A 15341-nucleotide genomic window follows, 5' to 3' on the forward strand; every position below is an offset into this window, starting at 1 on the left:
GACAAATTTAGCTTTGACTTGGTGCAAAGCTTATATTTTGCTGTATTCTGTAATTTGTACTGCATTACTGCATGCTATCATTAAATGGCTTACCTTGACAGATTTCATCTTTGTGTGTACTTATTTGTAATTCAGCTGTTTTCCCATTAAAAATAAACATCGCCTCAGCATTTTTGCCAAAAATGAGGGCAATAATATTATGTAGTACTGTCTTTAATGAGTTAAAAACCTGGAGAGATAAAAGCGGGTTTAAATTATCTTTAAGCCCTAAGAAATATTATTAATGAAAACTCATCTTTGAAGAGTAGAGCATGTAGCACTAATATGAAGTATTTAATAGGGTAAAATGAACTATAAACTGCATTCTTTGATCTTCCACATAGCAGAACAGAAGTACGTAATTTGAAATAACATAACCTTAAGAAATTTTATTATACTAAGGTTTTTCTTTTTAGGGAACTGTCAGATTTTGATAAAGACGGTGCACTGACATTGGACGAGTTCTGTGCTGCGTTTCATCTGGTAGTTGCTAGGAAGAATGGTTATGATTTGCCACAAAAGTTACCTGAAAGTTTAATGCCCAAACTGATTGATTTGGAAGACTCAACAGGTAAGACATGCATCAAGTGATGGGATAGTTGTTACAGTATATCAGCAGATACTTATAGATTTGTCTGAACATAATCCATTAGTCAGTATGAAATAAAGCAATGTGCAATTTTTAGAAATCTTAATTAGTGCTCACAGCTAACCTAAGCACGTACATATTTCTGTACAGGGAGGTGTTATTTAGGAACAGTACACATTGACTATCACATTTGGAAATACTGCCTGTGGCCTTTAAAGGTTAAGGAAAACAAAACTGTCACAGTATCGATTTTTATTACTATATTCCAAATTCCCAATCCAGTTCTACTTCAGATTTGATTTCCAATGAATATATTTTCTGTTCCCTCTTATTTCTGAAAATAAGTGCTACCAGGTTCAATGCTAGAGATAGGTCTGTAGTTTAAAAGTACAGAATCTTCTGTATATAAAATATACAGTAATTTCTTTTTTTTTTTAAATTCTGTTCCCGACTTGACAGCTGGATTTATCCTCCGTTGCTTTGGCACCTGGTCTTTCTGTGCATAGTCCTTTATCTTTGAATGCTTCCAGATAAACCATTGAATGTATGAGTTTGCTTGTGCCAGAAACTCTCCTGTAACTGAAAAGCAAACTACTGTTCCATGTAAAAGTAGTGTTTAAAAACAGGTGTTACATATATAATGTTTTTATATATATACATGCACATATATGTGTGTGTATGTATATATATTTATAAAGGAAGATGGCCACAAACATCCTGTTTGAAACACCACCTTTACATGGAATGGTGTATTTATATAGATTTTAAAACAGACAAAGGAAACAGAGTATTTTATGCCTTAGATTACTTTTTATCAAGCAGTCTTGGCTTGGGAAGTCAGGTTATACTATAGGTGCACAGGTGCTACAGTTTCCTAGAATTTTGTCTTTTTAGTAAATACTTCAAAGGGGGTCTCTTCAGTACTGTGTTTGTATGTCAGAGACCTTCATCTGACAATTACTGATGAGTTCTTAAACTAGGTACTGTAGCTCTTACTACCTTTGCTTTAATAATTAAACCATTTTTTGTGGGAGTAGCTTTGTGGTTTCTCAAAGAATCTTGGTAACAGCAACAAATGAACTGTTTTCAGGATGAGTAAACGTCTTGCTATGACAAGTACATGAGAAATAACTACAGTTAATTGGGTGAATAACTAGCAAGTGTCTAAAACTACTCATCTGTCTATTTCTGTATGTAAGGTGATTGCCAAGCAAAAGCCTTTATAGGAAATGGAGTAATGTTTATTTGTATAAACCACTGGGGTTGTTTTTTAAAAAACAACAAAAAAACAAACCACCCAACAACTGTTGTTGTACATTATCTGTACCCCATACTCTACTGCCTTTACTTGTAGCAGATTTACAAAGCTTTTGTCATTTAACTGAAGTTGCCTGGAAACTTTATAAATTGGACACTAACCCAGAAAGTGTTATATATGTGTTTATTGTTTTTGTATTGCAGGCAATGTGGTTAATATAAAACTTTGATATATTACCATGAGGTACAAATCAGTCTTTCTCCCTCCGGTATTAAATGAAAGTTACCTTATTCTAGTGAATGTTAAAAAGTTACAAGAATGTGTAAGCTCTGTTTAAAAGGAAACGTTCTGATTTCTATTTGAATCTGCTGTTACAGCTACAAGGAAAACTAACAGTTCTTGCGAACTTGTTGAATTTTATCTAACTAGATTTTTTTTTTAAATATGGGCCGCCAGTGTTGGACATAGCTTTTCTAGCATCTAACATGATTCATCACCAGAACTTGTATATTGAATAGAAAACTTTAGAAATGATTATTGATGTGGCTGCAGTTTTACTTGTAGGTACAACAGTCAAAATCTCCTGAATACATTTACTATTTTATTCTAAATTAAAAATTACTCATAAGTGTATGTGCATACTGATGCACATGTTAAATTGCAATAGTTCAACTTAAAAATCAGCCTTGAAAGATCAACCAGTTAAACTTCTGTAACCTTTTCTTTTTAGTTCTCATAAGAAGTGTTTTTCAGTTAAGCTTGCTTCCAACAGCCTTCTCAGAACTGTAAAGTGTGACACTGGTGTGTCTTTTTGTGTGGACTTCTTTCATGGGATAACAATTTCTCAACATTATTAATGATCTTCTACTGACTAAAGTATCAGTGTGAGTAACATGATTTCAAACTGCTCAAGAAGGTGAATTACTTGATGTCTTTTTAAGCCAATGTGCAAGATGGTAAATTTTATTTCAGAAGTGTTAACAATACCATATTAATTCTCTCCTTTTGTTAGAAACTTTCACCTTGATATTCCATATTTCTGCTTGGTGCTTGAAACTTGCCATCTGTTTCCATTTTGCCTATTGAACTAGTGGCCAGCAGAAAGAAGAGTAGCAAAGGGCTCCCTACCCCCTATGTCTCTGTTCAAACAGAGGAAGGGAAGAATGTTCCTGGTCTACTCTGGTAGCCTCTCCCTCAACAGCCCCTGTGAATCTATTATGTGACCAGCTGCAGGTGTTCCAAACCTGTTACTGTATGGTCTTGTCTTGCATCTGGCGTCATGGCCAGGGATACATATTTCTCTCACATGACGTAGACCTAATGTATAATAAAGCATTTATATTGGTAATTTTTCTGGTATAGCACTATGCCTCTAAAGAATTATAATAGGAAAAAAGTTAAATGAGGTTCTATATCTTTCTGCTGACTAGAGAGAGAAATGAGGTGTTTAAATCCTTAGAATAATGTGGTAATTCTACAAGACATTTGAATGGGCTTACTATTTTGAATTGTATCGTATACTTCAAAATTATTTCTATTGCAGCTGCTCCACTTAAGATTTGACATTATGCTGTGGTATGCTCTTCAGAGTGAGGGAGATCTGTCTGTGTAAGAACAGCCAGAGCTTCACTGAATGAAAATGGGAGCGTGAAGTCAGGCAGTTTTATAAATACTTCTCTGAGTGCTTATGTATTTATTTTATTAATTGATGGCTTAGTACATTTTGTATACCATGACCAGCATGTCATCTTGACTGCTTGAAAACATGGTTGTGTCTGTAAATATCATCTTGATGTAGCCTGGTTTGTGTTTTTATTGCCAGATGCTTTTTGCCTGAGGCAGGTGTTAGGTGCAGTTTCTGTCTGGAATAATTTGTGAAGCCAAGTACAGTAGTACTTGATGCTAGGTGCTGGGTACAATTTAGGGAATACTGTATCTCAGCCTGTTGTCTGGCTATTTACAGGAAGCTTAAAGACCTGCAAAATTTTGAGTTACTGTTTTCTCTGTGCCTTTCTTGATGTCAGCAGCACTCAGTCTCCCCTGGCCTCAAGATGGGACAATTAATTTCTTTCTGGATTTCAGTGTTTTGTCTGTTCTTTTTAGGCTATGCCTCTTGGTGTCCCAGTAACACTTTGCAGACTATAAATAATGAGCTGTTAGTTTTGATGGGTGCAGTTGTCACCATTGACAATTAAAGTGTTTCCAGTTCAATTTGATGTTGGATTAATTACAAGTTTCTTCTGAATGGAAGACAGCAGACAGAATATTGAGCTGTCACAGCAGAAGAGCACACTTCAGAGTTCAGCTCTTCAAGAGCATAAACCCAATCCTTTTTATAATTTTTAATCAGTTTTTGGTACCATGTATCACACATTCTTGTGGCAGTCATCTTCAATCTCACATCTATCAAGCAGTTCTTCTAAATGATAATTTAATTAAGCCATCTCTCCTCTTGTGCAGTATTTTCTCTTGTTCAGATCTTTAATTCTTTGGACTACAAACATCTTGTTAATATGTCTAGCTACTTATCAATCCTTTTTTCAATTGTTTCTGTTGTTACATTATACACTTGTAATCTGAACTTCAGGATTTTGAGGCTTTCAGTGTGTTGCTTTAGCTTGGATAGTGGTATCTAGCAAAATTGAAGAGCCTGTAAATAGGATTTTACTGTGTTAGGCAGAATGTCTAAGCTGCTGTTCAGATTTACTTTACCCAATTCTCTTTACAGTTTGAACAGAATAAAAATAATTGTTCGGTATCATGAAAATTTGTACAACTCTGAAGGAGTGTTTCTGCAAGGAACTGTACTTGCTGAAAGCTCAGAGAAAACTGAAATAACAGCAACAATGTGCAGTTGCAGTATGACAGCTGCTGCACTTGTTCAGTTTGCAAAATATAGGGAATGGAAATGTTACTGTTTTAGTAAGGAAGCTTAAAAACTTAGAATATTCTTTATCAATAACCTGTGAATATGGTTTTCTTCATCTCTTCTCATATTTCTGGTCAGTATTTGCATTGATATACTGGTTTTTGCTTTAACCTTTCATATAGGGAAGTGTTTTATTCTGTAAGATAAACTCAGTGCTGGATTTGATGCGGTAAACATTAGTGTAAAATTTCTCAATGTAAGAATGAATTACATTTATTTCAGTATGTAAGGAACATCTAAAAATGCTATTTAAAAGTCAAAGTACAGGGAGATAGTATGGTACAGAGTAATCTTCAAAGTCCAGTTTTCAGAAAGGTCCTCAAAATAAGAGTAGCACCAGATAAATAGAATGCTTTACTTGAATGAGTGTATTTTGTCTGGTGCTAAGTATTTACTTGGAAAAGATGAAACCAAAGGGTACTTTGCACTTTCCATGAGATGTGAGCAGCTTTTTTGAGAATAAACTGAATGCAGTTCATGATTTTGGTTTATAATGATTCCTCTCATTTCAGAAGTTGGGGAACAGACAGGTGAGGTAGGTTACTCCAGCTCTCCAGCAGAAGCACCTCCAAGCAAGTCTCCATCAATGCCATCGCTAAACCAGACCTGGCCAGAACTGAATCAGAGCAGTGAGGTTAGCGCTTTTATTTAAGAGTTATTTAATTGCTAGTCAGTAACTAATTGTGTATGCATATGTAATTCATCATAAGTAGATTTCTGATCACAGATTGTGAAAAAGCAGGACAAATAGACACAGGAAGGTTCTAAATCTGTTAAATTGTAAAAAAGTTAATGTTTTCCTTCTAATTTTTCTGTCTCATTGTGAGATGAGCTACTGTTTAAAATGCTGTCATTAATAGTAATTAAGCTTTATGTCAGTGACAGAATGAACTCATAGCACTTACTGGATAGGTTGAATTCATTCCCAGTTTTTTTATTTAAGGTGAGTTTGGGGTTGGTTTTTTTTGTTACCTTTGAAGGACTTTTATAGTCAACATTTGTGAAATGTCAAAATAAATTTCTGTTGGAACTGAACATTAAGACTTTCTGCAGATGGTTTTACCCTGAAATACAAGTTACCTCACGAGTAATGTAGATAAGTCATAGTTCTGGGTTTGTGTCAGAAGCAAAGAATCAAAGTTGAATCTGTCAGCTAAATTTATTTAAATATTAAATTTATGCTGTTATATACTGCTGCTTTATCATCATTTACCATACGTATTTGCTATATAAGCAGTCTTATATACTAAAACTCTATTTTGTCAGAATTTGAAACTGAAGTTACCAAACAGGATTTTTTGTTTTGTGGTTTCTCCTTTTCCCCCGTCCCACTGCAAAATGTCCATTGTTAAAGCCTGTAAGGAACTAATTCCTAGAGTCAGTCGTGTTGCTCTGGTTTACATTTTTGCCTTTGACTTAGAATAAACCAGTGTTTTGCTCCAAGAGCTACTTCAGAGACTCAAATGAGTTCCTTACTGTAGCCATGCTAAAAAGGTGGTGTAGGCTTACAGGGAATAGGGGGAAACTGGTGAAATTGTGTTTTGAAAACTGTCAAGAAGAGTCTAAAGCTAACATCTGAGATAGTTCTATCAGTAGCTGAGTATTATCCTTCCCTGTTCCTCGTATTGAAAAAGCTTTTTGTGGTTTTCCTCTCCAGTCTTCAAGTGAATGGAAGATTGATAGCCAAAGTTTTAGATGAATCAAAGGACAGGCAATGTGAAACAGAAAATAAGCAAATTTTTAGGATTAAAGTTAAGAGCAAAGGAAATTTTCTTCTCAGGAGGAAGGTCTTTGTAAAGTCTGCTGTTCCTCTTAAGGGTATATGCTGGCCTCACTGTGATATTCTTGCCAAATAAAAAATGTAGAAAATTATTTAGTGGTTCTTAGTTGTTCTGTTTGACAGAATGACTCTTAGACTGCCTGTAGGATAAGCACTCTGTAGTGTAGGAGGGAGGTGAACAGATACTCGGTTGTTGCTAAAAAGCTGTAAATGTATGCAACTGTATTAAAATTTGCATTGATACGCTCCATCATGTTTGCAATGAAGATATAATAAACTAATAATTTGGTAATCTGCCTTGTAATTGAAAAGTTGTCCAGTGCAACTCAAAGCAATTGAGTAGGGTAATTCCACTAATGGAACAAATTTAATGACAATTCTGTCAGCCACAGTCATGCCTTACGAAACTGACTTTGTCCATTCAGATAGATAATGTGGTATTTTCTTTATGAAAATCTACTAAAACTTTAAGAGGCTTGGAAAAGTTCTCATACTAAATATTACCAGATACTAACTATACTAAAATAAGACTTGAACACTTACTAAATGTTAAGAGTTTTTTGTTCTAACACAAAGGAATTTCTGATTTTCCAGCTATATTGCTGTGCATGCTTCTTGCTCCTCTGTATTTTCTTTTAAGCATGACTCAGGTCAAAGTCCGTGAGGTTTTAATGCCAGGAAAAAATTCCTAGTATTACTGCAGGCACCAGTCTAATTGTTTCCTCTTTGAACCTCTTATAACTGTCATCAACAAATTGCTTGAAAAAGCCGTGCGTCTTTGGATCCATCTGCCTTTTCAGGCAGTTTCATCTCCATTGGTTTCAAAACTGTTGGTTACTTTGTGCTTTCTAGCTCATACTTCATTTTTAGATTCTAGTTGCCAGGCTCAGTTACTGTAAGATTATAAGTATGGACCAAGGCAATCTCAAACTCAGAATAAAAAGCATTATGAAAATCCACCTAGCTCTGGATACTACATGCTTCACATTCTTGCCTCTTCATTCATCACTTCTTCCTCACTTCAGGCATCTTTTCCGTTCAGTCTCAAGGCTGAGGAATAAATTCTGGGAGCTTTTAAAAAAAAAAAAATCCAAAAAAAAAACCAACCAAAAAACCCCCAACAAAACAAACATCCTACTGAATTTTTGTTGGAAACAGTCTAGTGTCATATGGTCATACTAGCTTTGACGCAGATACGGAGATTTGCATTTGAGTTCTCACCCTTTACACCTTGTTTCAACTGTCTTAATGTTCTTTTAGTAATGGTTCAGGTTACTGTGAGTTTTAGTTTCTAGTAATTAACCTTTTGAAAGTACTTTTGAAACATTGTTTGCAAGTCTAGAAGACAAGTATTTTAGTTCAGCTAGTAGGAATTTAAACATAGCAAATCAGTTGTATTGTCAATGCTGTTAAACCTTGCATAGAGTTTGAGATGAAGTCTAGTAGATTCTTAATATATGTAGCTTCCTGTTAACCAGGGAATTAGCAGTAACTAGCTTCTGGTAGTATTTCAGGATGGAGCACAATAGAATATTCCCCAAAGCAGTCAGGAGGTGTTGGTGTTCATTTGTCTATGCCCACCTAGGGAGCCTGAGAACAAGTAATAAATATACCTGCAGTTTCGCTTCAGAGGAGTAGAATAAGAGGTAAATTCAGCATCCATCTCTAAGACATATTTTATTGTTGATCTTAATTATGACATAGATGGTGTATGCCTTTATGGAAGTTTTGAAAAATCAAGAAACAATATTTCTGTAGTGGTCTTGTTGCCAGTCTTACCACTAACTTTGAAGCCAGTGGCCAAATTAAGTTTCAAAGGGTAGTACTAAGATAAATACTAATACTAATTTCATAAAAATTAGCAGCTGTTTAAATGCAAGAGAAAAGTCAGTGGAAATGCTGGCACAACCTTGCAGTTAAGTTTCTGACTTATAAAAACCTCTTGAATGAGCCAGTTTTTACTAGCTCCAAACTACTTGCAATGCTGCCTTTTCATGAAGGGGTGGAGCAACACAGAGATAAACTGTTCAATACAGGTAGCATGACAGAGCAGTTAGGAAGAAAACCTTACATCCTTGCTAAAAAGGTTTCATTAGATTCTGTCTGTGAAGGGGCTATTTTTGTGGGTTAAAACAAATAAAATAAAAACTCCGTTCCAAAAAAAAAAAAACCCAACAAAAAAAAAACCAACCAAAAAAAAAATTCCACCAACCTGAGAAAAAAGCCATCCCCCAAAAATATGTGAACAGTATCCCATAATCTTTGCCTTAATTTAAAGTTTAAAATGAGGACATAAAGCTCTATCTCTACAAGGAGCGACATCACACATGAAAGCACTTACGCATTCTGAATTTAATTTCAGCTGATTAAAAGCAGTTACTTAGGAACTTCTATAAGGAGTTATTTCTGAAATAAATGGTTTAGACTAGTTTCACATGCAGGCTATTCACTGAATATATTTCAGTGTAGAGGAGCACATGAGATAAGATTGACTAACACCATATAGTTTGTCCTGTATCTCCTGGAATCATTTACATTGATTTGCCTACAAAGATGAGACAAAAATATTGGTTTGTTCTCACAACTATATTGACATAATTTTTTTGTCAAATTTTCTGAGCATTGAAAGTTTTGAATTTTTAATTTTTGTTGTAGCGTTTGAGACTTGGTTAATATTTACCAATACATTACAAGTTTAGCATTCCTATTGTGATTTGTAATATGGTTTCTGGATCACAGACTAATTTTATGTACTTTGGTACTTTGTTGATCCAGTTGTGGCTGTAGCTTGACAAGCATGTGGACTCTTGACAGCCATGTATTGGTACAGCATGCCTATAACTTACAGAATTGTTCAGAGATTGACTTACTTGCCTTTAGCAATCAGTAGTGTATTTGAGTTTAATTCTTTGCCTTGTCAGTGATTTAGACTTGTAAAAATGCTCTTTTAAAGCATAGAGTCACTTCTGAGGGGTTGCACTGGCAAGCTGAACTGGTGTAGTTGGAGTACTCTGCTCGATGTTTATTCATCTAGGATTTTGTACAAAAATCAGCATTCAGAAAATACGTTGGAAACTTGGCAGTTACAAAGCTGAAGAACCTTTTTGTGTGTTTTATAATTACAAATACACAGCATGTGTCACTGATTTTTATCTTTACAGTGTTTGAATGGCTTAACGATATTTTTTTCTTGTATGATTTTCATTGGCAAACATGAACTTTGAAGGTACTTCTGTTGACTCTGCACCTGTACCTTCATTGTGAAATGAGAATGTAAAGATAAATATTGACAGGTAACAAACTTGGTCACACAACAAGCTCAGACTGAAATAGAAATACTTAATGTGTATTGTTGTGCTTTCCAAGTCAAGTACTGCCCAGTGCAAATATAGTACTTTCCAGTGCAACCTCTGAACTACTGTGCTAGATCTCCTCAGTGATCTTTTACTCCCATCTTTCTCATCATGCTGACTTCTCTCCTCTGTCTGTTCAGCAGTGGGAGACATTTAGCGAACGCTCTTCAAGCTCACAAACTCTGACCCAATTTGATTCTAACATTGCACCAGCTGATCCTGTAAGTCAATCACTTAGCTTGCTTGTTTGAAATTAATTTTATTAACACTGAATTTCCATTCATTGTGTTTAGCTGTTATGCATGATACCATGAACTGCTTTTTGGGGAATGGTGGCAGGCTTCTTCAGATTTTTACTCATTTTAGAAACACAAACTTTCTGATACTGCTCATGTTCAATACCAGAGTGCAAAGAATGCTTTTCCCTTGATTTTGAGGTAATAAAACACTGCTATCAAAACCTGTATTATACAAAGTGTTTAAATGTGTAATGTTTTTTTTTTTCATATTTATAAGTCAACTCAAGGGCCACTCCCAGTGATAAACCAGTCCTGTTTTAGTTTTTGTCTTAAGTGTTGTTTTGGTCTTTCAAGTTGCAGAGCTTGATTTGTACACAATTTTAGGAGTTGACAATGCCAATTCACTGAAAAACTACTGGGCTTTAATCAGTGTGGAATTTCATATTCCTGTGTTTTTGCCAAGTTAATTTCAATAATAAGGCTGTTAGTATTTTTTCAGCTAAACTTCTGCTGTTCTAGTGCTTTATTCAGTGAGGAGTGCTCTGAAGAATTACGTAGTTAAATAGCTTGTGAAGTTTGGGAGCCAGAAATTCACTATGGCATTTCCAGTTCTGCTGGTTTTTAAACTTCACAGCATGTGACATTGTAGTGCTTCTGAGATACATTAAAATTACTTCAGTATTTAGCTGCTGCTTTCATCCTGCTTTTCTTACAGGTTTAATTACCACTGTTAGTATCCATTTTAATTTAATTACGGTGTTGGTGTCCATTTGATTCTGTAACAAAATTGTAGGTGTATTTAATATGTATTTAACTACTTTTAGTATTAAAAACATCACTTCTGAAAAGATATAATATGTAAATATACATATATTTTTAGGTACATCAGTACTCCAGTCTCGGAGCTAACCTTGATATTCATGTGGAAATAGTATTTCTAGATGCTGGAAAGTATAAATCAAACTGTGCTGTTACCTATGCTCAGAATTGCCCTTAGTTAACATTCAAAACATATGAAATTATCATACTTGAAGTGAAAAACAGCCCTTTTCCATCTGAGAGACTTTTTTTGTTTGTTTGTTTAAATGTGCTATTTTTATGCTTTAATGAAGTAAACATGATGAAAATCAATTTATAGTTGTTTCTTACTATGTGTAATTGCATTGCTCAACAGTAAAGAGCTATCACTGTCTTGTTTCCACAATAAGATAGTAGTTTATTTTACACATAATTAGTAAATGACAGAAATCTGACGTTTGATTTTTTTTTTTTTCCCATACGTTAATAGTCTAAAAGGTAGAAAATGATGATATATGGGAAATTCATTTATGTGTATATGCCTGTATGCATGCCTGTCTAAATAGGAATTCAATAGAAATACAGAAAATATACTGGGAGATTACCCTTTTGAGTTACTTTCTTACAGTGTTTGTAGTTGAGAAAAAAATTAGAGTTGTGAGCATCTTTAAAGCTTACTAAGGTAATGGACTGTGGGAATAGACACTTCAGAGTCTTTTCATATGAAAATAAGAACAAATGGCACCAAATTCTCAGTAGCAGTTTGCGGACTTCTGAATATTGTGGGCTCAACTGAGATGCTTAGGACTGATTTATTGAACAGCTCCAGCCTTCCCAAAGGAGAGAATAGGCTTTTTCAAGCAGTTAGTAATAACTAACTGAAGAGTATATTTATAGACCAGTTCTTCTGTCTTTTTGTTGGAAAAGCAACTGCTTTGGAGGTAAAAGATAAGTGAGAAGATTAAAACAGTACATTCATCTCCCAATATGGGAACATAATTTGCTTACTGTTAAGTGAAAGTTGGTAACATGATGTTCTGTGTAAAATTTGATTAATGATCTGAATTAATACATTATATAACAATCCATTTCACCATGAGACATGATTTTTATAGTAGCTGAAGTAGGTACAACAAGAGTGATTTTTGTGTAGTAATCCCATTACGGGGGGGGGGGAAAACAACAACAATATATTCCTAGAAGCCAGATACAAGAAGAGTGTTTGAGCTGTGACTAGGAAGTGGTCTTAAAAGTTCTTACTTGCAGCAAGAATAGTGTAAGTCAGATTAAACAGTTTTAGAAAATATTAATGTAAATGTATTAAGCATGGTGGAATCTATCAACTTGGGTAGTCAGAACAGATTAAATTTGTGTAGTTCTGAAAGTTCTTGTCATTTGTAGGGACAGGATATAATCTAGGATTTTTTTGTGTGCTGTCACTGTACCACCCATTCATATATTCTGAATATAGATGACAGCCTCACACCACTATGTCCATATTTTTAGGTTAACTTGAGAGCAAACATAAAAGTTCTAAGTGTTTTTTTAAGCTATCTACTTACCTACTCAGTCTCCAAACCAATCGAAAAGGGCTGTCTGTAAAGCACATTAAAATGGAGTTGATTATCTGAACTACAAAGAAAATGCCTCAGTCTAAGGTCAATGCCTATCTAGACCATAGAGGAATATTCCATAGAGTTTATTATCCTCAAGTTTAGAAGACTCTATTTTAAAGACTCCTAAACCAATTTGTCTTAAACTACTACAGATTACCTATTTTATAGAGAATTACTCATACAATTTAAAGAGGCCGTAACTTCCTGAGGCAACATAAATAAACCTCAGTGGTGGGATTCTGAAATAGTAAGATTTTGTTGGGTAGTTTTGGGATTTGGTTTTTTGTTTGTGGTGGGTTTTGGGGTTGGTTTTTGTTGTTGTTGTTGTTGTTTGGTTTGGTTTTGGTTGTTTTTTTTTGTTGTTGTTGTTGTTTGTTTATTTACTTGGTTGTTTTTTTTTCCTTTTTTAATTGGTTGGTTTTTTTGAAGGTTCACTTCTGGTGTGCCAAAGGTTGTGGAAAGCTGGTAGATCTCAGCTGTTGTCCTAGTTACAACTTGATTATGTATAGAAACATTTCTAGTGCCCTTTTAAAGTAGTATGCTAGGTTACACCTTATACATCACTTTAGTATCCTAGCTTACGCCTTAAAAATCATTAGAGAAACTTTAGCTGATAGAGCTTTGGTTTTGTGGGTATATTCCAAGTCCCTGGAGCTTGCATAAAAAATCAAATTTATGAAATTTTGTTTAGAGATGACATTTTGCATGGTGTCAGACACTCTTAATAGAACTGTTTAAAAATAGGTTAACATCACTTAACTCTGATTTCCTTTGCAGGACACTGCAATTGTGCACCCAGTTCCTATAAGAATGACTCCAAGCAAAATCCACATGCAGGAAATGGAGCTTAAAAGAACTGGAAGCGGTAATGCGTTTTCTCTTGCTAATGAGAAAGTATTTGTACAATTACAGTTGGCTTTGCTTCCTCAAACATGCTTTTTTCGTCTCCGTGGATGAATATATCTGGAGTTATAACCAGGATAATTAGTGAGATTTTCTGAGTTAAGGATTGGAGTACTGTTCAGATAAGTTTTGAATTGGCCATTTGCAGCAGTAAAAATTCCACCATCTACAAGAGATCACTGCTTGAAGTAGTTTCAGGAGCATGATGGTATAGATTGGATATGGGCCTCTGGGGGGATGTCTAGGTTTCTTGCTTTCTGAAGGAGACTGTGAAGAGTGAGGACATAGCTTTCATTGATAAAGCTTGTTCTGCTGTGGTCAGAAACACTTGAGTTTCTTGTTTTGAAACCTGACAGCATCTGGGAGGATTGGCAAGCCTTTTGTTTTTGGAGTTTTTTGTTGGTTTGGGTTGGTTGTTTTTGGGTTGTTCATTTGGGGTTTTTTTGTCCACGTTGGTGTTTGATTTTTTGGGTTTTTTTTTTGTTTGGTTTGTTTTGGGTCTTTTTTAATAATAATAAACAAGGAGGTTTGATATTTGGAGGAACAGTAGAGTCTTAATTTGTAGGTGTGTGCCATGCCAGTGTTTCCTAAGGTCAGGTAACCCATGCAGACTATGAGAATAAATAACATGTTTCTTTCAGAATATCCCTAGCCTTGTAAATGGGTAAAGATTCCAAACCATTGACACTACAGAAATAGAAATTTCTATAGAAATAGAAATAACACTATTACAATGTAAAACACTCAGTTTTAGTCTTGTGTGCAGCACTTTAGATAAGGGTAGAAAACTAATATAAGGCCTTGGCTTCAGAAGTAAAGGCTAGTTTGAATACATTAATTTATTTAGATTTATTTTTCAATCTAGATCATGCTAACCCTACTAGCCCACTACTTGTGAAACCACCTGATCTCCCAGAAGAAAACAAAATGAGTTCATCTGTAAAATTTACACCTGGAAATACAGTTAGTAAGTATCACAATATATTTTCTGATCTAATTTTTTATATTATACAGAGTGTAGGTCTGATATATTCCTCTGTGAATGAAAACTTACTAGATGGCAGAAGCTCTAAAGTGAGATAAACTTATCCAAAGAACAGAGACAAATTATATAAGTAGTAATTAAGGAAGTTCTAGATGTCACTGGAGATGTTTTCCTGCCATGCGCAGAAAAAAGTATTTTCAGCTCTTTTCCATCTTCCTGTTTGCTCTTTTAATCTTAGGATGAGAAACTGAAATGTATGGAAAGTGGAATTGATTAAGCGTTTGAATCTACCTCAGAACTGTGTATTTTCTGAAGGGTGAAAACCTGTTCACCACAGTTTTCAGGCAATTTACATCTAGTTTAGCTACTAAGAAAATGCTAATAGACTTCTAGATTTCTTTTTTAGGTACAGCTTTTCAACTGTTTATTTGCTTCTAATAGCATTTTTGATTTTTCAGTAACTCCTATGTCCAGAACTTTACAATCTTTTGATCAGTCCACTTGTCTGATATTGAGAGAGGTTCCAGATTATATGTAGCCTAAATGAGTCTTTGGGATCTGTTTCTGAGACTTGTGTTCTTTAAACTAGGAACTTCAGTAAAAATAAGATTTGAAGAGCCCATTACTTTGAGTCCTTTGCATTATTAAGACAGTAGTATTTTGGTTGGTTTGTAATACCGGAGTAATTTACAAAGTGCCAGGTAAGAATGTGTCTTACTAAACAGGAAAGTCATCTCTGCAGGATTCTCATCTCTGGGTCTTGGCTGGTGTGTCTTAACACTTTTGAAAACTTTAGTGTCCTATGAGGTTAAAATAATCTTTTGAGGCTGGGTAATTGAGAAAAATCTTGAT

At 34.8% G+C, this 15341-nt stretch overlaps 1 protein-coding gene across 12 annotated transcripts in view; it reads left to right on the forward strand.

The window, feature by feature from the left end:
* REPS1 (RALBP1 associated Eps domain containing 1) overlaps positions 1-15341 on the forward strand; it is a 62927-nt gene that overhangs the window by 37169 nt on the left and 10417 nt on the right. For 7 of the 12 annotated variants that reach the window (XM_061471711.1, XM_061471719.1, XM_061471718.1 and 4 more), the window contains 5 exons: positions 456-610; positions 5328-5449; positions 10089-10169; positions 13379-13466; positions 14370-14471. In XM_061471711.1, the coding sequence (XP_061327695.1) occupies positions 456-610; positions 5328-5449; positions 10089-10169; positions 13379-13466; positions 14370-14471 (548 nt within the window). The remainder of the gene's footprint in view (positions 1-455; positions 611-5327; positions 5450-10088; positions 10170-13378; positions 13467-14369; positions 14472-15341) is intronic. The other 5 variants (XM_061471716.1, XM_061471722.1, XM_061471714.1 and 2 more) reach the window with 4 other exon arrangements.

Source organism: Pezoporus flaviventris, unplaced genomic scaffold, assembly GCF_033815535.1.
Source record: "Pezoporus flaviventris isolate CSIRO_AGI_PZ_B2104156 unplaced genomic scaffold, CSIRO_AGI_Pfla_v1 ptg000066l, whole genome shotgun sequence".
In the NCBI taxonomy this organism is placed as follows: domain Eukaryota; kingdom Metazoa; phylum Chordata; class Aves; order Psittaciformes; family Psittacidae; genus Pezoporus; species Pezoporus flaviventris.